Here is a 23,572-nt window from a genome sequence, read left to right on the forward strand (position 1 = left end):
TTGTTGTCTAGCTGTCAAGTTTAAGAAAATTAAAAATCGAGTTCGAATATTTGGACGTATTTCGTCCGTCAGTTTTTATTTATTGGCGTATCACATCTAAAGGAAATATATTTGAATAATATCTATTAACAATTGGTCACCTTTGGTGAATCATTTGCAATTTTGTGCAAAATTGGCCATTTCTGACAAATTTTTGGTGAAATTTTGTTTAACGCGTTTTTTGTGACGAATTTTTGACTTTATTTAATCGTCACATACATTCTTGTTTTGTGTCTGTGTAATTCGTAATGATGTCTAGCAGAAATAAGAAACCGTTGAACTATAAACTGCTCAGTACAGTGGGTACGACAGATTCTGGAGACGAATTCGAACAGGACGCTAGAGTTCTTCCCCTTTATGCATCTCCAGGAAAAATTGGCGAATCGATTTCGGATGAGAATGTTTCGTCCAAATCGGATGAGGGAGAAGATGACGAAATGGCTTTCATGATGAAACAGATCCAAGAATTGGACGCCGAAGAAAAACGTTTGTTGCAAGAACGTAAGAAGGATGAACTGCGAATGCAGTTAGAAGAAAAACAAAGACGAGTTCGTTCTTTGAAAAAGGGTAAGGGCCTTTCCTCTAAACCTGCTGCCTTTTTGTCCAATAATAAAGTCAAAGATGAACATTTAAGTACAGAGTCTAGTGATGATAAATTGGACATTAATAGTTTACGTAAAATGCCGGATTTGAATAAATTGGTACAAAGCCATTTAAAGAAATTAGGCTTGTTAAATTCTGAGTCTGACTCGGAGTCCGATTTGTCAAATATTGAAAGTGATAGTGAGACAAGTGTTGGTTCTGCTGTTAGAAGTTCGTCTGGTAAGAAGAAGACAAACCGTCTTAGCACGAAAACATCAGGAATCAAGGCTAAATCTACAGATACTGTTAAAAACTCTCAAAAATATCCCCATTCTCAATTGACTCAATGAATATGTCAGTCAAAATATTGCCTTTGAAGATCTACCATTCAATTTATTTGTAGCCGGGGAGTTAGAGATTATATTAGATCCACAGACAGATAATACAGAAAAGAAAGGTCGTTTGTGTTTATTATGTACTTAAATTCTCATTTTAGTTTTCAGATATTACGTTCTTTCTATGCTGCAGTTTTGAGGGAAGTCGAATTAGGTGAAAAGACATGGGGGATGATTTTCATTATTTAGAAACATGCATTTTGAACAAGCCCAATCCTCCAGTGACTTCGACGAGCAGGGTTTCGAACTTTCGTGTCCGACAAAGAACTTCACCAGAAGTTGATGAGGAAAAAAACGGTTTGGTTTTGTTCCTTTTATCAAAAAAATAAATGTGCTCATAAAGGTCCTCATTCTTTAGTTTTTCGTGGAAAGATGCGTTTGGCACAGCATATTTGCGCTGCTTGTTGGTCAAAAGATAAGAAAAGGTTAGAACATCCAGAATGCTTATCTTCATGTCCATATTCTTGGTCAGTTTGACTGTGGTCACATTTACCATTATTTGATAAAGACAATGATATTGTTGACAAATCTTTACCAAGCTTTTGTTTTTCAAACAGTACTGGTTATAAAGGAGATAATGAAGAGTCTATTTACAACAATATTTGTCAGGTTAATAAGCCCGTAAGTTCCTTATTGTGTTCCCATTCAACATATTGTAAGGTATGTAAAGTCTTAAATCCATCAGAGTTTTCTAGTGAAACAGTTAATTTGGTTCGAATACATGAACTGGTTAAAAGATCAGGGAAATATAACTTTCAAGGTTGCAGGATTCCAGTTAATAAAAAGATCAATACATGTTTCATGCGTCAAATTTTATCACATTTTAACTACAGTGATTTAGGTGTTTGTGACTTATTAGAATTTGGTTTCCAAATAGGTTTTGAAGGGAATGAACAAATATTGCCTTCTACTAAAGAAATTTGGCAGTATAAAAATTATAAGGGTGCCGAAGAATTTTCAGATCAGATAACCAGTTATTTACGAAAAGAACTAGAGTGTAATGCTATTATTGGTCCATTTACAAAGAATCCCTTTAGTTCTAATCTGCTTATTTCCCCCTTAACTTCAGTCCCAAAACAGACAATTGAGGATAGAAGGGTTATACTAGATTTAAGCAGTGTTACAAAATGTGCAGTAAATGATTATGTGCCAAAGGATAGTTATTTGGGTGATCCTGTTTCTTTGGTATTTCCTAAGATTGATGATTTTGTTAAACTAGTATTGGCAAAAGGTAAAGGTGCCTTGATGTATAAAAAAGATTTATCTAGAGCTTATAGACAAATAAGTATTTGTCCTTCCAATTATAATTTGGTAGCTTATGTATTGCAAAAACATGTTTTTTGTGATATTGTTTTGACTATGGGTTGTAGATCATCTGCTCAGATTTGTCAGAGAGTGACTAATGCAATTGCATATATGATGTTTAGGATGGGAATACCTATTTTAAATTATCTAGATGATCTGGCAGGTGCTGAAAATCCCAAAGATGCTTGGTTTGCATATAATACTCTAGCGGTTTTATTGCAGAAATGTGGAATTGAAGAATCAATAAAGAAAAGTAATCCTCCTTCTCAAATTATGACCTTTTTAGGGATATTATTTAATAGTAATGATCTTACTATTGGAGTTAATGATGAAAGGCTGGTTGAAATTAGGGACTTGATCAAGTTGTGGTTAGATAAAAAGTATGCCACTTTAAAAGAATTTCAGTCTTTGTTAGGAAAATTACAATTCATTGGTTCATGTGTTAGACAAAGTCGAGTAATGGTGTCAAGAATATTAAATTGGTTACGTGATTTGTATACAGATTAATCTCAGTTGCTTGGTTTTGAAATTCCGTCACAAGTTAAAAAAGATCTTGCATGGTGGAATTCTTTTTTACCATTATATAATGGTGTTTCTTTGATGTCATTAGGTAATTGGAGTGATGCTGATGAAATTTTTAGTGCGGATAGTTGTCTAAGTGGTTGTGGAGGTTTTTGGAATGGCATATATTTTCATTCTAAATTTCCTCAGTTCATTTTAAATCAAAAGTTGCATATTGGAGCATTAGAGATGCTTACCTTGGTAGTATGTTTACATTTATGGGGTAAACATTTTAAGAATATGAGAATCAAAGTTTTATGTGATAATATGTCAGTTTGTATAGCATTAAATTCTGGTAGGGCGAGGTGTCCTTTCTTGCAGGATTGTTTAAGAGAAATCTGTTTTATTGCGGCTTCAAATGAATTCGAATTAAGAGCAGAACATTTGTTTTCTGAAGAGAACAGATTAGCTGATTATCTATCTAGGTGGGATAGTGATAAAATGTTTAGAGAAAAATTCTATGCTTTGACAGAAAGTTTAGAATTGCTGCAGTATAAGGTACAAGATGAGGATTTTAGATTTTGGAATTCTTGGTAATTTTATACATATGTATATAAGCTAAATTTTAAATATATACATGTATATTTTATGTTACAGTGGATCAGTTTAAGCAGTTGGAATATGAGCTTGGTTCTACAAATAGAAAAGCATATGCTGAAGGTTCTAGAAGAAATCTACGAATTCAAGTAGAATCCTTTCTTTTGTTTTGTCTCTACTTTAGTTTGCGGTATTTACCTGCTTCTACAAAGACATTGCAATTATATACTCAATTTTTGGGAAGGAGTTTCAAATCAGTATCGTCAATTAGAAATTATATTAGTGGTGTTAAAACCTTTCATTCAATTTTAGGTTATGGTACAGATCATATTAACAATTTTTTAATAAATTTATCTTTGAAAGGTTTGGCTAAAGAAAAATTGCACCTTGTTAAAAAGGCTGAACCTATTACCCCTGGTTTGTTATTAAAACTTTTTGATGTGTTTGATTTGTCTAATTGTAAGGATGTGGTTTTCTGGTGTTTGTTTTTGTTTGCCTTTTTTCTTCTAGCTAGAAAGTCAAATTTAGTGCCCACAATTCAAAAAGATATGGTTAATCCAAAATTTTTGCTATCAAAAGATGTTTCATTGACAGATTTTGGTTTGTTGGTTAAATTCAAGTGGTCTAAAACAATTCAATATGGTGAAAGAGTTTTATTGATTCCATTAGTGAAGGTTGTGTCCAGTGAAAGCTTATAATGATATGTTGCGTCTTATTCCTAGAGATACAGACTCACCCCTTTTTCTGTTGAAATCTGGAAAGCCAGTTTTTTATTCTAATTTCCAAACTGTTATAAAAAAGAACATTTCTCAAATAGGTTTAAATCCAGATAATTATTCAACTCATTCCTTTAGAAGAGGTATGGCTACCTTTGCTTTTAGGTCAGGTCTTTCTTCAGATCTTATACAGCTCATGGGGGATTGGCGTTCAGATGCATATAAAGAATATTTACAATATTCCTTTGAAGATAAAATAACAGTATCAAAATTAATTTCTCAGAATTTAGAGAAGGAATAGATTCAGTAAGTATTTAGTTTTTCTGTTGGTTAACTTCTATCCTTCGCCTTATATGGGAAGGAGTTTTACTTTCAGTGGGATGGTTAGACTCACTGGGTAAGATATGGTTTTCAATGTCCTGTGAAGTTACCAATAGAAATTCTTGTACTGTATGATACTTAATTAAGTGATTATCACATTCTTCTTAAACAAGGGTGTTGATTCATTAATTGTTATATAGTTGTGTTTGTCATCAGTTACATAGATGATAATTCTGTAAATAGTAGTATGAAAGGATTTCATGTTACTTTTATATTGGTATATATGTTTCATACCTTTGTATATGTATATTTAATTTTATTTTATGTATTTTCAGAAATTCGCTGTGGTATAATTGTAGGAGATTCAATTGTAAAGCATCTGCCATTGATAGAGGGAGTACAGTTGAGTGCCTTCCCAGGGACTACAATTACAAGGTTACAACATCAATTGTCTACAATTAATTTATCTGCATTCAGTTTTATAATAGTACATGTTGGTACTAATAATGTTGCTAAAGGTCACAGTGTTGCCTTTATGTGTAGCGCATTTGCAGATCTTGTTAATTATTTACGTGCTCGTGCCCCTGGGATTCGTATTATTATTTCATCTGTACTTCCTCGTCCAGTGGATGATGATTCTTCTAGGTCCATTATTTACGAATTAAATGCTTATTTGGAGAAAAACATGGCCAAGGATTTAAATTTTCATTTTCTTAAATCATACAGGCCTTTTTGTTTTAAAGGTCAGATTAAACGACATTTAATTGCTCGTTTGGATGGAGGTTTACATCTAAACTCTGAAGGTGGTGCTCGTTTGCACAATTTTTTTCTACGGGTTATTTCTAATCTTTTATAACCATGTTTTTATTTCAAATGAGTTGATTGCAATATTTGATGTACAGTTACATTGTACTTCTTATTGATATTAGGACTAAAATGAATTGAATTTCATGTGGTAGATAATGTACTAGATTTATACTATTTCAGTATGTTGGGTACTCATTTTATTTATTTCATTTTGAATATGGACTTAAGTAAAAAAAAATGTATAATTATATTACGTAATTTTCAATGTTAACTTCTTAAATTATTAGGTGTCTGATTGATGATCAAAGATACTTGTGGCACTTCTTAGTACACTTATTACAGGTAAATCTATTTGTATATGTGTTGTAAATGTAATAATTGTTTATTGTTTAGCCTTTTGTTTTGCTTTATTTTGGCCTTGAGTTGGCGGGTTTTCTCTATAATTATGTTAAATTACATACATTTACATTAAATATTTATTTGATTATTTAATTAATACAAATTATTTGTATAAAATGTGTACAGCTAGACATGCATTTACCTAATACTAAAGATGAACAATGTGTGGTGTTTGTTATTTCTTGTTATTAAAGGTTATTGCCCTTTTTAAAAGTAAGGTCCGAGAAGTAATTGATATATTTTAGATCTAAAATAACTAATTATTTCGAGTAAACCGTGACTTTGGTGAACTGTTTTCTGATTGGTCGTTTATTTTTAGATTATTGTCGCGCCAATTTTGTACTTCTAGTCATTCGAGCCTTTGTTGTCTAGCTGTCAAAGTTAAGAAAACCCTCCCACCCAACCCATTATGTATGTTGATCGGCAAATTAGAATTTTGATTTGAGTTTATTGCTTGTTTGCTTGTTTTAGCCTTTTTTGTATGTGTAAAGTTAACAGTTTTGTTTAATTATTTGTAATTTGAAATGTGCATATATGTGAATCTTTCTTACACACAGTTGGAGAATGTATTTTATTGAGGGAGTGTTTGAGTTAAATTGATTTTGTTTAAAAAATTGATAAGAAGCAGTTGTCTTCTTATTTTGCTAATTAAGAGTCATCAGTCTGAAGTAAGATAATTCACATGTATGGATATGTGTTTATATGCTTTGTTTTGTGTCAGTATATGCATGAAATGTATGATTTATTTTGCTTGAATGTCTCTTTGTATTTAAGATGCTTTGTTACCTGCTTTGTTCTTAAAGCTTATGCATTGTCATTATTGAATTTTCTAAGATTGGCGGGTTTTCTCTATAATTATGTTAAATTACATACATTAACATTAAATATTTATTTGAGTATTTAATTAATACAAATTATTTGTATAAAATGTGTACAGCTAGACATGCATTTGCCTAATACTAAAGATGAACTATGTGTGGTGTTTGTTATTTCTTGTTATTAAAGGTTATTGCCCTTTTTAAAAGTAAGGTCCGAGAAGTAATTCTTGTGTGCTGCATCCCTCCTCAGTAAAATCTATCCACCTATGAAGTTTCAAGTTGATACCTCAAATACTTTTTGAGAAAAAAATTGAATTGAAAAATTAAGTATGAAAAATAACAAAGGGCAATAACTCAAAAATTATAAAAGGTAGAGTTATCATTCTTGTGCACTGCACACCTCCTGAGTTAGATCTATGCACCTATGAAGTTTCATAATGATACCTAAAAGACCTTTTGAGTTATGCTCTGGACAAAAATTAATTTTGAAAAATAAAAAAGGGCAATAACTAAACAATTATGTAGGGTAGAGTTATCATTCTCCATCCACCTATGAAGTTGATACCTCAAATACTTTTTGAGATAAGCTCCGGACAAAATAGTATGAAAAAGATCAAAGGGCAATAACTCAAAAAATGTACAGGGAACAGTTATCATTCTTCTGCACAGCATTCCTCCTCAATAAAATCTATCCACCTATGACATTTCATGTTGACATCTAAAACACTTGAGTTATGCTCCACTCGGGTAAAAAATTAAGTATGAAAAATAACAAAGGGCAATAACTCAAAAATTATGAAAGGTAAAGTTATCATTCTTATGCACTGCACACCTTCTGAGTAAGATCTATGCACCTATGAAGTTTCATGTTGATATCTCAAAGGCCTTTTGAGTTATGCTCTGGACAAAAATCAATTTTGAAAAATAACAAAGGGCAATAACTCAAAAATTATGCCGGGTAGAGTTATCATTCTTGTGCACTGCACTCCTCCTCAATGAGGTCTATCTATCTGAAGTTTCAAGTTGATAACTCAAATACCTTTAGAGATATGCTCCGGACAAAAATGTCGGGCGGAAAGACGGACGGACGGAAAGTCGGACGGACGGACGGACGGAAACTATTTCTATATCCCCCGCCGCCTTTTCGGCGGGGGATAACAAGCATGACTTTTCCAGCCGAAGGAGACAGCTTAAACTTTATAGGAGGTTGGGAACCAGCTCGTTTCCACTGCTTTGACTGAGCTTTTGTCTCAGGTTCGGAATAATGATCTCATCTCCAGTGATAATGCGGTTCAAAAACTTATCTCCTTCACGATTAAAACGACTTAAATGTTCTTTTGCATCGGTTACTCTGGTTGCCTTTTTATCTGCGGACAGCTGTCTAGGCACCCACCTGGCACTTACCTTGCTCATGCCTAGGTGTTCGTGTAAAATCTTGTGTGCCGATGCCTTACCGATGCTAAACTTGTTGGATACCTCCTCCAAAGTTACTCGACGATTTTTGTTGACAAAAGCTTTAACATTTGCTACCATTGTTGGGATCACCGCCTCAGCTGGCCTCCCAGTCCTAGGCCTATCACAAACACTTGTTCTGCCTTCACGAAACTGAGAAACCCAGTTGTAGAAGGTTGAACGTGATACACATTTATCAGAAAATCTTTTTTAAGCCTCTGAAAGATGTGGCAGGGCTTTTCACCTTCTGCAACCAGAAACTTTATTACAGAGCGTTGTTCCTCTAACAAAGAGTCCATGATAGACGAAATACCTATCATATATCAGGGGCAAAATACTGTGTATATACAACTATCATTGAAAATAAACTGACCACGTTATTGGCGAATGAATGTAGTTTTCACCAATATATAATGTGTGTATATAGCTGCACGTGGAAAGAGTGGAGCATGAAAAGTCCGGATATTTTCTGACCGTCCCTCGTATTTAATTTTACCATTTCAAAACGTGTGTGTTTTTATTCTAATGGATTTTGAACAAGAGGCATGATTTACTGCAGAATGACACGCTTTACTTTGCGAGTCGTCAGTAAAAACAAAAGTGCATAAAAACATTTACATTTATAAGCTTAACACTTCAAGGCCAATTCAAAATTTCTTACTTTGTTGCAAAACATTTTTGATTTACATTTTCCTCAAATCGAAAGCCAATGTTTTCTTCTCCCCGTATATAAATAATGAACTGTGCAACTGTTGTAGTTTACCGAGATTAAGGCCCGTATTTAGAAACGATACTTAATCTCAATCTTGACTCGAATAGAGAAAAACAGAATCCCTAAAGAGCCCAACACGGCAAAATTGAAAATGTTGCAGGCTCGGTTTGATTGAGCCTGTTCATGGACGGTACTGGAAAGTGCAAGTTACCGTCCACGCCCCCTAGCACCGGCTTAAGCAGAATTCAACATTTAATATGAACTGGTACAATTTTGAAACATCCGCAGATGTGTTCATCTGGCGGAAACTCAGGAAAGGTCTCCTCAACTAGCGCTGGAATAGAATTACGGTAAGTATCTCACAATGTGCAAAGTGGTATTCATTTTGTTTACTCAACCTTACCTCTCGTGAGGGAGCCCGATCGGTTTTTTCGCATAACATCACTAAACATACATTGCAAAAGTGTAACCATGTCGTTTAACCAAAGTGGAAAAATTTTGTTAAAGAATTAATTATGTAAATAAAAAAAAAGATTTTAAATACATGACTGATAAAACAAAAGCATGAGAATAATTTAAAGAGAATTTAATAGTTTTCAAGAAGTTAATGCCAGGATAGCAAAATAATGTTGGAAAACCTTAAAGACAGGACGAAAAAAGGGAAGCTAAAGAAAGTAGTACTGAAAGGCTTCAGACAGGCATTTAGAACTGAGAAAAATATAATAATAGCGTAAAATATTTTTTTGTTTTATTTAAAATCTTTGTCGTTGGTATTTAGAAATAAAGAATCTTAATCTTTTTAATATCTGAAATCAAATTCAATGATTTCGAACACCCCCCCCCCCAAAAAAAAAACAACAACAAAAACAACAACAAACAAAACAACAACAACATAAACAAACAAACAAAACAACCCTGTTTGATTGTGGTGGCGGAATACCTGTAAAACATTATACAGCTGTTATTAAAGTTACAAACTGAATCTTAGTAATGAAACACCATACTCGTTTAGTAAAGTGTATTTTTAAATTAAAATACTCAGTCGTCATCAACGTTAACTTTGTGCCGTGGTTATTCGTGACGCCATGAAGATTTTTTCTGCCATGTTTCCTTTAACAAATCTTTAAATATATGGATTTGGAATTCCTTTGACGTATCCATACGTCAAATTTGAGTTGAATATGTGCAACTGTTGGGAAGATTATTGAAGGTCTTGCCCCATGGGTTGTTGTGGCCAAATAAGAAGACAATTCACCAAAACTTAAAAAATATTACCAATGTAAAAGTTTGCGGACGGCAAAGGGAACGCCGCAATGGCTGCAACGATCATTTTACAGACCTCTTCCCATCTGTCAATATCTTTTAAATTCATATAGTTTACCCCACCCATTTTTTCTTGCACTTTTGAAAAAATGACATGTTGTTTTCAACCAAATTTAAAGGAAGTCCTAGTCATTTATATAATTAATAAGTGAAAGTTCCATATTTCAAAGATGGTTATTTAAACAATGTTGCATGTTTGAAAATTTCTGAGAAATGTTTATTATAAAATATACACCTAAAACTGCATCAGAAGCTATCCAGACAAACATGTGTGAAGACTGATATCTTCTTTGAAATTGTAGAAACATGAATTTTGAATTATGAACGTGAAATGCACAGAAACCTCAAGTTTATTTTTAGATTTTTTTCAGAGATTTTTTACTATAATAGCTTGCATGTTCTTAAGTCTGAATTTTTGAGAAAAATATGTAAATAATTATATTTTTTATTTGCATCTAAGATACACCAGGAGCCACCACATGAAGATTTCTTGTGATTTTTTACGGGAAAACCTCTAGGTACTAGCCATAACTTTCTCTTTTATAACTCTGTTATTTGTTGAAAATGGCAATTCAGAGAAAGTAGCTTTCATACATATATATTGGAATGAAAAAAAGCTGCTTTTAAATATAATACAGTAATTACTTGCAATTGACGGGGTAATTCTTTTAAAATATTAGGTACACTCGGCAAGACCATGTAGACCTTTCTTACCGTTCAATCAACAAAGGTCTGGCAACATTTTTATCAATTATTAAGTGATTGACTTTTTCTGGTTACATATAGAACTACTAATACAAATACTAGTATTTTATTTAATTAATATAATTGTTGAAACTTTAAATCTTATTTCCAGTAGAACGTACATAACTAGTTTGACAGAAAAAACGTTATCCTGATCAAATAGAAAAGTTGTTATTACTTTACAATTTTTGACTATTATGCCATTGACTATGATGTGATATTCACCAGCAGATCACATATTGACCGAGGTGATGTTAAAGAAAATTCCCCAGAAGTGAATACAGGCTAACAGCATTTCGAGCGCTCCATATTGCACAATTCTTTATTAAATTAAAAATAGCAAATGGAAACAATTTCCTTTCCAAAAGCCACCGAGAGAAACTAAACAGGAATCTGACAAAAACACTGCTCCAGGCTCTGACCAATTACCATGAAAAATCAATGACATATCATTTTACAAAGTTAAATTATATCTTTCTTGAGCTCTTCTGCAGACTTAACAAAAAGATGGCAATTTGTATCATGAACTTCCCCTTATGGTGACTGGGTTATGAAAATTCTACAAGATTTTACTTAGGCTCAGGACTACAAAATGCAATTTTCCTAGTAAGTACTCTTCAATACCACTTTACTGTTATTTCTGTATTTTTTCAGGCCGCTCATCCCCTAAAAAGTCATCCTAATAATTATAATGAATATACATTGTACCAAGATAAAATTAAAAAAGGATATTGCATTTAACATTCTTTGACAAATTAAGGCAGCATTGCGTAACCTAATAGATAAAACTGACTCGCAAAATATGTGATTCTTCGGAAAAAGGAAACTAAATTGTACTTTTATACTAATTTGCCAAGCTGCCCGCTTTTACATCTTTCCCAAACATAAAACAACATTCAACCTTAACTAAAATAGGTTTGCTTAAATCATACACTTTGGTACATTTTTACCATAAAGTACATAAAGTTTACTTTAACAGTTTAAATTACAGTTTACTTTTAAATACAGAATTTAAAGACAGAATTAAAAATGCCAAAATTGAAATACGTTCTCTTAATACAGACACAAACCCTTTAGTCAGATGGGAAATTATTAAAAGTACAATACGAAATAAACTTATAAGATTGTCAAAATATAAAAAGAAAACAGAAACAGAACAAATTCGAAAACTTACGAGAGAAATCGAAATAATTGAAGATGAGATAGCTGGCGATTTTGACGAAAATTTAGAATTGATAAAAATAGAACTAGAACAGTTTTATAATGAAAATATCGATACAATTATAATGAGAATTAAAATTTCAAATTAGACAACAGTGAAAAAACAACATTAAATTGCTAAAAAAACTAAGAGAAAAGAAATGTTGAAAGAAATGCTGATAGAAATGCTGAAAGAAAACTTATTAATAATCAAAATGTCAATGATAATGTTACGTCAAACCAAAATGAAATTCTGAATGAGCAAACAATTATTTTGAAAGTCTGTACAATGAAAACATACAAAGAGACCAAACATATGACTTTTATGATGAAAATAGATTCCCTAAGCTAAACGAGAACGAGCAAGTAGTATGTGAAGGAATTATTACAGAAGGAGAATGTATCAAAGCAATTAAAACCATGAAAAAATGGGAAAAGTCATAGATCAGATGATATAAACGTTGAATTTTATAAAATGTCTTAATTATTCATTCGTAACTGAATCTTTAAGTCAGTTTGCAGGCACAAAGATTAATTACCTTAATCCCAAAACCAAAACCAAAAAAAAAAAAAAGGTCACTTCTTTCAAACTGGCGGTAAATACGTTTATTAAACGTTGACAATAAAATACTGAGTAAAGTTTTTGTTAATAGAATTAAACGTGTCCGAAATAACTTGATCGACAATAGCCAAACTGGATTTATTTAGCGCAAATACATTGGTGAAAATGTATATAAAAGATTGATGTAATCGAGTACGCAGAACAAAACGAAAAACATGGAATATTATTTTTTGCTGAGTTTGAAAAAGCTTTTGATAGTTTGAATCATAATTTTATTTCAAGAACACTCGATCTATTAAAATTTGGACCAAATTTAAAAATGAGAGTAAAATTGTTACACAAAAATCAACAAGCTGTATTCATATCAATGGTTTCTTGTTGGACTCATTCAATATCAAACAAGAATTCAGTCCTTTTATTTATATATTTATTTATTTATCTATCTTTTTTTTATATTTACAATCACATGTAACAAGTCAAGTACATACATAAGCATTATCCAATCAAATTATAATATAAAGTGATATAAAATAAAATAATTTAATACTGAGATAATGTATGTGTTGCAATTTTTATTTTTGATAAATATATTTCATATTATACAATTGTTTCTTATAAAATGAACCACAAAATACTCAGAAATTTAAATTAAATTTCAATCAATCAATTCCGTTCATAATCATTATATGATAAAAATCAGGAATGTAAATAAAAGCTGAAATAACGTCTAAAAGTACATTTGCGTGAATAAAGCTCTAACTGTAACACATTGACATTTAAACTTCACCATGTATGAAGAAGCAATACATTAAGGGATGGTAAACATTTCTTTAAAGTATCATAAAAATTCTTCCATGCATCTAGAAGATATACTCCAGAAAAAATCCAGATATTTTATGATCTTTAGTGACCTTGACCTTGCATAAATTGACCTAAATTGCAAGTGCCATAGCGGTTGTCATGATAATAACCAATTGTGTTAAAATCCCTCAATAAATGATGACTGAATGGTCCCTATACACATCTTCACATTTTTATCTGAATTTTGACCCCTATGCGTGACCTAAGCCGCAATAACCCTAATATATTTGCCTTGAAAAATGATGAACATTTGTACCAAGTAAAATTACAATCCCTCCATGCATGTAGAAATTTTGCTCAAGACAAGCGTTTTACAATTACCTATATGTGTGACCTTTGAAATTTTGTTCCGGACAAGCCTTTTTCAAAGACCTCTTAGTGTGACCTTGACCTTTGACTTGAAGACCGGGTTCATGTGCGTGACATAGCTTCTCATAGTGGTGAACATATCTATGAAGCTCCATAACAATCCCTCCATGCGTGTAGGAGATATGCTCTGGACAATATCTGGATATTTCATCATCTTCTGTAACCTTGACCTGGCATATATTGACCTAGATTACAAGTGCCACAGATCTGGTCATGATAATGTCCATCTGTGTTATTTAGTCCTTCAATTAATGATAACTAAATGGTCGGAATACACATTTTCATATTTTTATTTGAGCTATGACCTTGACATTCCCTGAATTTTGCGCGCAACACTCCACCTTGCAATGGTGAACATTTGTGCGAAGTAAAATTGAAATCCCTCTATGCATGTAGAAATCTCGCTTCAGACAAGCCCTTTTCAATGACTCTAAGAGTGACCTTGACCTATGACCTACAGACCTGGTTCATACTTCTTGGGCCTGGACACAACTTCTATTAGTGGTGAACATTTCTATGAAGTTTCATATATTATGTCAATAAATGATAACTAAATGGTCTCTATACATATTTTCATAATTTTATTTGAACTTTGACCCCTAATTGTGACCTTGACCTTAGCCGCTGGAACCTGAATTTGGTGCACGACACTCAACCTCACAACGGAGAACCTTTTTGCGAAGTAATATTGAAATCCCTCAATGCATGCAGACGTTTTGCCCCCGACAAGCATTTTTCACTGATCTCTATATGTGATCTTTGATCTAGAGACTTTGTTCATGCCTCATAGTGGTGAACATTTCTATGAAGTTTCATCAAAATCTCGCCATGCTTGTAGGAGATATGCCCCCGACAAAAGTGGACGGGCGTATAAAAATCAAATCCTGAAAGGTATAATACGGCTTAGCTAAAACTGCATTTATAGACAACTTTAACAAAATATCAGAATGTTAATATTTACTTATTAACAAAATTATCATTCATTTCTAGCACAGAATATATATATTTTCTGGAAATAAAAAATTTTCAGTTCAAAGCACGTTGACATATATTCTATTTATAACGATAAATTTTAAGGTCATGATGAGTAAGAAAACAAGAGGGCCATGATGGCCCTGAAGTCGCTCACCTGTATATAGGCCCCCAGGGCGGGGCCAGTTTAAACCCCAGGGCTTTTATTTAAACAAACTTGGTAGACACCCATTAGAAGATATTTCACGCTAAACATCTAAGGACTAGCTCGTTGAGTTTTTTTAAAAAAAGATGTTTTTAAGTTTTAACTATACACATATAGTTAAAAGCAATGAAACCCAGGGCGGGGCCAGTTTTGACCCCAGGGCTTTTATTTGAACAAACTTTGGAGACACTCACTAGAAGATTTTTCATGCTTGATATCTAAACTCTAGCTATTCTGTTTTTTTTAAAGAAGATTTTTAAGTTTTTGCTATACAGATATAAGGAAAATCAATGTCCCCCGGAGCAGGGCCAATTTTGACCCTAGGGCTTTATTTGAACAAACTTTGAAGACACTAACTGGAAGATGTTTCATGCTAAATATCTTAACTCTAGCTATTTGGGTTTTTTCAAAGAAGTTTTTTTAAGTTTTTGCTTACCATTAATAAAATCAATGACCCCCTGGGCAGGGCAATTTTGACCCAAGGGCTTTTATTTGAAAACACATTGTAGACATTTACTAGAAGATGTTTCATGCTTAGTATCTAAACTCTAGCTATTTGTTGTTTTTTTTCAAAGAATTTTTAATTTAAAGTTTTTGCTTTACACATATAGGGAAAATCAATGACCCCCGGGGCAGGGCAAATTTTGACCCCAGGGCTCTTATTTGAACAAATTTGGTAGACACCCATTAGAACATGGTTCATGCTAAATATCTTAGCTCTAGCTCTTTGGGTTCTTTAATAGAAGAATTTATAAGTTTTTACTATATGCATATAGGGAAAATCAATGACCCCCGGGGCGGGGCCAATTTTGACCCCAGGGCTTTTATTTGAACAAACTTGATAGACACTCACTAGAAGATGTTTAATGCCAAATATCTAAGCTCTACCTCTTTCGGTTTTTTAAAAGAAGATATTTTAAGTTTTTTCTATCGGTTGCCATGGCAACCAGAGTTCTGCATGGAATTAAATTCTTTGAACAATTTTTAAAGGTGACCACCAAAGGAACATTCCTGTGAAGTTTGGATGAAATTGGCTCAGCGGTTTATGAGGAGATGTCATTTAAAGTAAAAGTTTACGGACGACGGACGGACGCCGGACGAAAAGCGATCACAAAAGCTCACCATGTCACTTTGTGACAGGTGAGCTAAAAATTACTGATGAATTAATATTGGCAACAAGATATGTTTGTAAAACATGTATGCCCCCTATCGGCAGCCAATTAGTCATGTGATCAGGTTATTATGCATGACTTCTGACCCAGTGAACAAACAATAAGGGTTATCTAGTATCTACTGGTCATGACTAGTCACAAGGTAATAATTATTGTGACCCCATAAGTTGTGTGCAGCAATTTAAGTTATTACAAATCTTGCATTAAATTTATGAATCATGTAGGCCTCATTAATGACAGCCAAGTTGTTATATTACATAAGACCTTCAAATGTGTATACCAAAACATTTTTAGTTTAATATAAAAATATCAACCAAGGCACCTCGAGATGGTTGAGTTATTGGTAAGAAACCGTTATTAAGTACAAGGTCAATATGACATTGACCCCTTGGCCCCAAAATCAATAGGGGTCATCTACTGGTCATGACCAATCATCATACCAAGTTTGAAGTTCCTAGGCTTAAGCGTTCCTTAGTTATTGATCGGAAACCGTTTTTACCTACAAGGTCAATGTGACATTGACCTTTGACCCCTTGACCCCAAAATCAATAGAGGTCATCTGCTGGTCATGACCAATCAACATACCAAGTTTAAAATTCCTAGGTCTATGCGTTCTTTAGTTATTGATCGGAAACCGTTTTTACCTACAAGGTCAATGTGACCTTGACCTTTGACCCCTTGACCCCAAAATCAATAGGGGTCATCTGCTGGTCATGACCAATCATCATACTAAGTTTGAAGTTCATAGGCCTAAGCGTTCTTTAGTTATTGATCGGAAACGGTTTTTACCTACAAGGTCAATGTGACCTTGACCTTTGACCCCTTAACCCCAAAATCAATAGGGGTCACCTGCTGGTCATGAGCAATCACCATACCAAGTTTGAAGTTCCTAGGCCTAAGCGTTCTATAGTTATTGATCGGAAACCGTTTTCACCTACAAGGTCAATGTGACCTTTGACCCCTTGACCCCAAAATCAATAGGGGTCATCTGCTGGTCATGACCAATCACCATACCAAGTTTGAAGTTCCTAGGCCTAAGCGTTCTTTAGTTATTGATCGGAAACCGTTTTCACCTACAAGGTCAATGTGACATTGACCTTTGACCCCTTGACCCCAAAATCAATAGGGGTCATCTGCTGGTCATGACCAATCAATAGGGGTCATCTACGGGTCTTTAAGCGTTCTTTAGTTATCACTCGGAAACCATTTGGTCTACGGACCGACGGACCGACAAATGCAAAGCAATATACCCCCTCTTCTTTGAAGTAGGGGCATAATAAATTTCGTCATGTTTTTAATTCTTATTGTAAAGTTACTTTATGTTGCTTTAACTATTCTAAATCTTGAAAAGGCCCTTTTAATAGGATATGCTCAATAACATGGAATTCAATCTTAGGCTGATAAGAGAATCTTTCTGCTGCAAGCTGACGTTTTAAATGTTTATAAGCGATTGTTGACTTTACTATGTTCAGATATCTATGCCTATATACAGAAGTGTCATTTATAGCAATAAGTGGATGAAGTTTTGATAAAGGCATAAAATATTTTTGAGCATTAAATTTAAGTGCTGTCATTCTTAAATGTATAAATTTGTATGATTCTGGTAGTCGAATTTTAAATGTTTTTCCATACTGTATCAGAAATGAAATAGCTACACTTTCATACAATCTATGGAGTTTTAAGCATAACTTCCTTGCTGAAACTATCAACTGATAGTTTATCGCTCTCTCCAGATTGAAACTAGGTTTGTTTTCACAATCACTGACTGTTCTAGTTTTCAACTGTGTTAGTAACTTATTCACTTGGTAACATTTGACAAGAAATGGTCTCAAAAGCCTTTTAGAAAGGTCACATCCGTTTTCTATATATTGCATAGATGAAATAATTGTTATGGTTCTTTGAAACATTTTTTGGTTGTGTATAAGTAAAGCTTGCCCAGAATTACAAGAAATTGATACATTTTTTAAGTAAAATGATTCCAAAAGATGTATATCAGATAAGATATTCGGTATATCGGACGATAAAAGCTTACCTATTACATGATCACAAATTCGTGAATAATCTACGAAACCTATTAATGATGAATCATTAAAACAATTGAAAACAAAAACTGAACCTTTCAAAATGTGCCTTGAAGAATATGGTGAAAGGGGCAAAGAATTTGAAAAATGAAACAATGGTTCTATAACATTTGTTTGTGGGAACCTATTCAACAAAGACCAAATTAACCATTCTTCTGCCTGGACAGTTGGGCGCTTAAAACCGTAATGCTCACCAATCAAAGATGCAATGTCATATTGGCGGAAGAGTTTTGCAAAATACAAGGGGGTAAATCGGTCTGTATTTTGACAATTCAACATTTCATTCCCAAACAATTGTGCAATAGATGCTATCGTTAGAGACATTCCATTAATTGCAAACAAATGCACAAGAGATAATTCTTTGGTTTTATTTAAACAGAAGAAGTTATAATTTAACGATTTCCTTTTCGCATTAACCAATTCTACTAGAAACTTATCTGTACATTTTTCCTGCGTTTGACTGGATGGGTGCTCAAAACATTTGATATAATTAAGTTGGTTGCTTTTTATACGACCTTGCATAGTCATCAAGAAAACATCTTTTAAAGTTACATATTCGTTTGTTACGGTAATATTTTCTCCCATGAGTATTCTGGCTGATTGAACATTACCACCGATTAAAGAATAGTGAAGTATGTTAAATCCGTTTTTATCAGGACATTCAAACGCATAAGATTTTATATTTTGTCGGAAAATCATGTAAAGAAAAAAATGCAAGTCGTCATGATGTAAATGAAATACTGAATCGTTGTGATTATGCGTAAGTAATACATAATGCAAAGGTGACAATGATAGTGGTTGGTTACATGAAATGAATGCTAAAGGTTTAAGGTCAGCAACAACAAAATGCATATAGAATGTAAGAGGATTGACGTGACTTTCAACTAGCAGACGTTGTAACCTTTTCACATTTACATATTTATGATATGACAATACAGCAGTTAGAAGATAAGGACTTTTCTCCATTATAAACTTCAAATTTGGCTCAACAAAGAGGTGGTATTCTTGAGCAGAAAAAATTGATATTAAGTATTGCATTGTAAGCTCCCATGATGACATTATGTCTGGGAAGTCTTCCGATTTGATATTTGCGGACTTGACGTATATGTCAGAAAACCAATCATGTTCTGGTAACATCATAACGTAATTCTTTCTTTCGTACTTCTTCAGAGCAAAGTCAAACGGATTATTTCCTTCGTTATCTACATCTGTTAACATAGAGTAAAAGTTCGTCGTCTGATGTTTAAGTAAGTGTAACGCTACTTGGTAATGACCGTTTTTCAAACTATAATGCAATATGTTCCTACCAAAACTGTCACGCGCCGTAACAGAATGATTTGATTTATCTAGCAAATAGCGGAGAGTAAGTAATGACTGCACATGCAATTCCATTTCTAGACTGCTAACAATACTACCAAACTCTTTTAATACTAAATAATGTGTTATCCCACGTCCGTTGTAGTCTTTTATGTCTGGAACTGGCTTCTTGAAATAATCAGTAAGGCAATACATGCTTAGGTATTGGTCAGATATAGCAGAAGTGTGAAAAGCAGTTGAGCCATTTAAAGCCAATGTATCTGTCAATGAAAGAAAATTACTTTCAGATGAAAATGTTCCTTGATTAAACAAAAGAATGAAAACAAAATTTCGGTTTGCAGTGGCATAATGAATCGGGTAATTTCCAAAGCTATCGGGATGGTTCCAGTTCACATCGAGGCTATTCCTGATAATATGCGAATAAATTTGGTAATCTGGAGCATATAAAGCTACAACATGTGATAGTGACCCACCTTTAGGACATCTGTCCGATAAAAAAGTATCTATGAAAGTATGCATTGGCTCTGTATGTTCTAGATGGTTTGGAATTTTTCCACATTTGTCTGATTCTATTTCGTCGTTTAGTAGTGGGAATAGTTCAGTACGGTTAAAGCGAACACTAGCAAGCGCTGCTGTATACCCAAATGCATCATAACACTTGCGTGCTTTATCAAAAGTATTTAGTAAATATTTAGCCACATCTATTGAACCAGTTTTAATTGCTATCATAAGTGGATTATGTTTAAAAACAATCCACCAAATATCTAATGGGACAATAAGCTTTGATGTAATAAAATCATTCGGAAATTTACCAATTCCATGCTCAAATAAATGAAAATTACCTTTCTTTGTAACGTTTTGAAAAGCTTCAAAGGAACGCTGGTTGGAAATACATTCAAACGTAAATCCATTTGAAGCAAGCCATTCTGCAATATGCTTATGATTATGTTTAGACGCATAATACATACATTCATAGAAGAATGTTTTAGTATGAAGACTTCTCATTTGTTTGACTACATTTAAATGTCCATTCTCACATGCAACGTGGCCAGCATTCAAACCCAAAGTATTTTTCACATAAACCAAAGAATGGTTGTTTGCCAAAATATACATGACAGCTGAAATATGACCATGTTGCGATGCAATATGTAACAAACTATATCCTGAATAATAGTACAGCTTCATCATTTCTAGCTTACTGAATACATCATAAGAATGAATCAACATTCGACCTGTGACGATAAAATTTAAATTTGCACCTTTGCTATGTAAAAGTTTTAACTGGTCAGTATGTCCTTTCGCTGCTGCCACAAATGACGGTGTAACATTTCCTTCGTTAAGAGCATTTACATCAGGGAAATGATTTGTCAATAACTCTAGTGCCTCAACACATGGCGTTCTCCATATCAATTTATGTAAAAGAGGCTCCTCTAGTTCCTCGTTACTCATCAAAAACATTGAAGACAGAAACATTTTTGTTAAAGAAATATCGGCAGAGTTTGCAACATGAATCGCTAAATCAACAATATTCTTCTTATTTTTGTCAGCAATTTCATTAAACAAATATTTAGATATCAGAGTATGGCCATTCTTAAGTGAAATTCGATAATTTTCATTGTTTTTATCAATAAGCCAAAAATATAAAGCTTGGTGAGATATGCCAACATCTTCACCTTCTCTTAGGAAGAAGCTTAAGGACTTAAAATACAGGTCAAACTCGTCTATTGTCAATGAAATGTTTGAAAATTTAAGAATGGCAAAAATTTCTGATTTTGAAACAGGGTTCATCGTCGAGCAAATGATCTCAAGTATTAATTTTTGAACACTATAAGATGTTTTACCAAACTGTCTACCAAAATTGATATCATAAATATCGTCTAAATCTGCAGGAATGTCAGGGACGTTTTCATTATCTTTGTTATCGATAATCCATTTTAAAGCCTGGATGATATAAATGAAGTTTCCTTCACTTTTATGGACAAGTTTGTTAATAATGTCATATTTAGTGTTTTTGGGAAATGATTGTTGAATAAAAAACCTTAAGTCCTCTATATTTCTTGAGTCATTTGAGTACAAATATTCAAACTTCATTTTTCTGAGCAATTTTAGATTTGTGACATTTCTAGAAGTAATAAGAAATTTCAGCCATATTGGAAGCTGCTGTATTCTATTTGACAAAAGGTCTAATACCTGATTACTCCCAGAGCTCTCACACTCGTCAATTGCATCTATTAAAACAATCCATGGTGTATCTGAAACACTAGATAACTGTTTCAGTGGTATAGTTACGCCTTGGTCAAAACAAGCTTCGGGTTCTTTGTTACAACTATCTCTGTGAAACAAAATGTGGCTCTCAGGCAACATTAAGACTTTATTTCCATATTCTGCACTCTTTTTTGCAAAGAATCCAACAAGTCTGCGTATAAATCGTTCTGGGAAATGAGTGCTTCTCACATCAAACTTGCACACATGAAATGCAACAATGTGTTTATGAATACTTTTGGTCATATCCATTGATCCCCGACATAACAATGTTGAAAAAAATGCAGATTTACCGTATCCCATTTCGGCAACAATTACTGTTCCATGATATTTACTGTTGTTTGAATTGAATAGATCGTCCTCCAAACTTTTAATTAGCCATCTGCGATCTACAATTGACTTGTGCTCATTCAGATACCCCAGGAGCGGAAGATCTTGAGGAAACGGTACATAATACTGTTCAGACATGCATCCTGCAATAAATGGAACAATACTTCTAATGAGCCTTAAAAGCAGTATATTGAGTCAGCTTTTGTCTTGTGATGAAAATACCCCGAACCAATATCATGTGTGATCCAGTAGAGCATGATGCGTATACTCGAAAGACGGAAAAGGAAATTCAATAAAAGAAATACAGCTTAAAAATAATGCTGTTTAGATCATCGTGTAAGAATGGATTACAAAACGGAGTAGTGCTCCTGGACCTATGATATAATTATAGTAACAAGACCTGCCCCCCGGACAACAGCCCGATCCACTTTTTCTCAGAGCTTAATAGTTAAACAAAATCAACTAAGAAAATTGGGCATAATCTTACAAACGTGCTTGACAGACTTCCCCGCTCTTGATACTCAATAAAATTCTAAGTCAAAAAGTAAAATAATAAAAACAAAACATACCTCTTCCCAGTAAGGCATTTCAATTTGATAGTGTAAAGGTACTCCATGTCTAAAGTAAATGTCCTTGATACTTTTTGAGATAAACACAAATGTATACTTAAACAAAAAAATAACAAAAAAAAGTCAAAAGGGGAAAAACTGAGAAAAAAGTTACCTGAAAAGCATTTACACTTAAAAATTGAAAACATATTTCGGTTGTTTAGTGATTAACTATCACAGCCTTTGAGAAATTGACATGTATTTTTTTTTCATGATTACCTATCCTTTTAATATGGAGGCATGCCATATGAAATCAAAGGTCAACAAGGAAGGGCAGCATCCAATAAATGCGTCCCCCAACACAACCCAGAAACAAGATCACCGGCATGGAGCTCAGCAGGACACAAACACAAAAAAGGAGAGGGTGAAAGGGCAAGGCATAGCCGTCGTCGGAACACAAGGGTACTGATTCCGCTGAACATATGTAACGAGAACACATGAGTTACCGAAAATGGACACGGGCGGGTATTATTGATATTATCAAGTATGAATTAAACGGCTTTGATAGATTTTGAAAAAACGGACCGTATCAAAAAGGTTGACCAGCGCTAAAATCGAAGTTGAAACAAGGCAGTTTGAAGGACAGCTAAATCCCCTTCTGCAGCGGACACGAATGTGTACTTCTTGACCTTTAACAAACCATGACCTTGATAGTAATTATTTGTGCCAAGTTATTTAAACTCTCCAATAAAGTCAAAAAGTTATTTGACATTGGGGTAGCAACCTGGATGTTGGGTCTGCACATCGTGTCATAATGGTGATGATTTCTGCCAATTCATCGCGTTAAATGTTATAGAGCAGACACAAAAAGTGACTTTTTAATACTTGACCTGTATATGTGACCTTGACTTTAGCGCTAGCAACCTTATTCTTGCGCTCTGCACCTTTTCTCAGTTGTGCTAACTAATATCAATTGTTTAAG

General features: G+C 33.5%; 2 protein-coding genes across 2 annotated transcripts in view; one reads left to right on the forward strand and one right to left on the reverse strand.

The window, feature by feature from the left end:
• Window positions 1–290: 290 nt before the first annotated feature.
• On the forward strand, window positions 291–6,619 carry LOC132743242 (uncharacterized). Its single transcript, XM_060731777.1, has 3 exons — window positions 291–606; window positions 4,792–5,268; window positions 6,600–6,619. The coding sequence occupies exons 1-3, from the start codon at window positions 291–293 to the stop codon at window positions 6,617–6,619; spliced, it is 813 nt and encodes a 270-aa protein (XP_060587760.1).
• A 6,594-nt stretch (window positions 6,620–13,213) lies between these two features.
• The window catches only part of LOC132743243 (uncharacterized), a 40,165-nt gene continuing 29,806 nt past the window's right edge, over window positions 13,214–23,572 (reverse strand). Inside the window, exon 3 of the mRNA XM_060731778.1 lies at window positions 13,214–22,185. Within this exon, the coding sequence (XP_060587761.1) occupies window positions 17,384–22,185 (4,802 nt within the window). The 3' untranslated portion in view covers window positions 13,214–17,383. The remainder of the gene's footprint in view (window positions 22,186–23,572) is intronic.

Source organism: Ruditapes philippinarum, unplaced genomic scaffold (genome assembly GCF_026571515.1).
Source record: "Ruditapes philippinarum isolate M1 unplaced genomic scaffold, ASM2657151v2 ctg3459_1_1_1_1, whole genome shotgun sequence".
Classification (NCBI taxonomy): domain Eukaryota; kingdom Metazoa; phylum Mollusca; class Bivalvia; order Venerida; family Veneridae; genus Ruditapes; species Ruditapes philippinarum.

Coding starts and splice junctions, on each gene's coding strand:
- LOC132743242 (XM_060731777.1), top strand. CDS start 291: ATGTCTAGCAGAAATAAGAAACCGTTGAACTATAAACTGCTCAGTACA. Junction 607..4,791: donor AGTTCGTTCTTTGAAAAAGG/GTAAGGGCCTTT, acceptor ATGTATTTTCAG/AAATTCGCTGTGGTATAATT. Junction 5,269..6,599: donor AAACTCTGAAGGTGGTGCTC/GTTTGCACAATT, acceptor AAATGTGTACAG/CTAGACATGCATTTGCCTAA.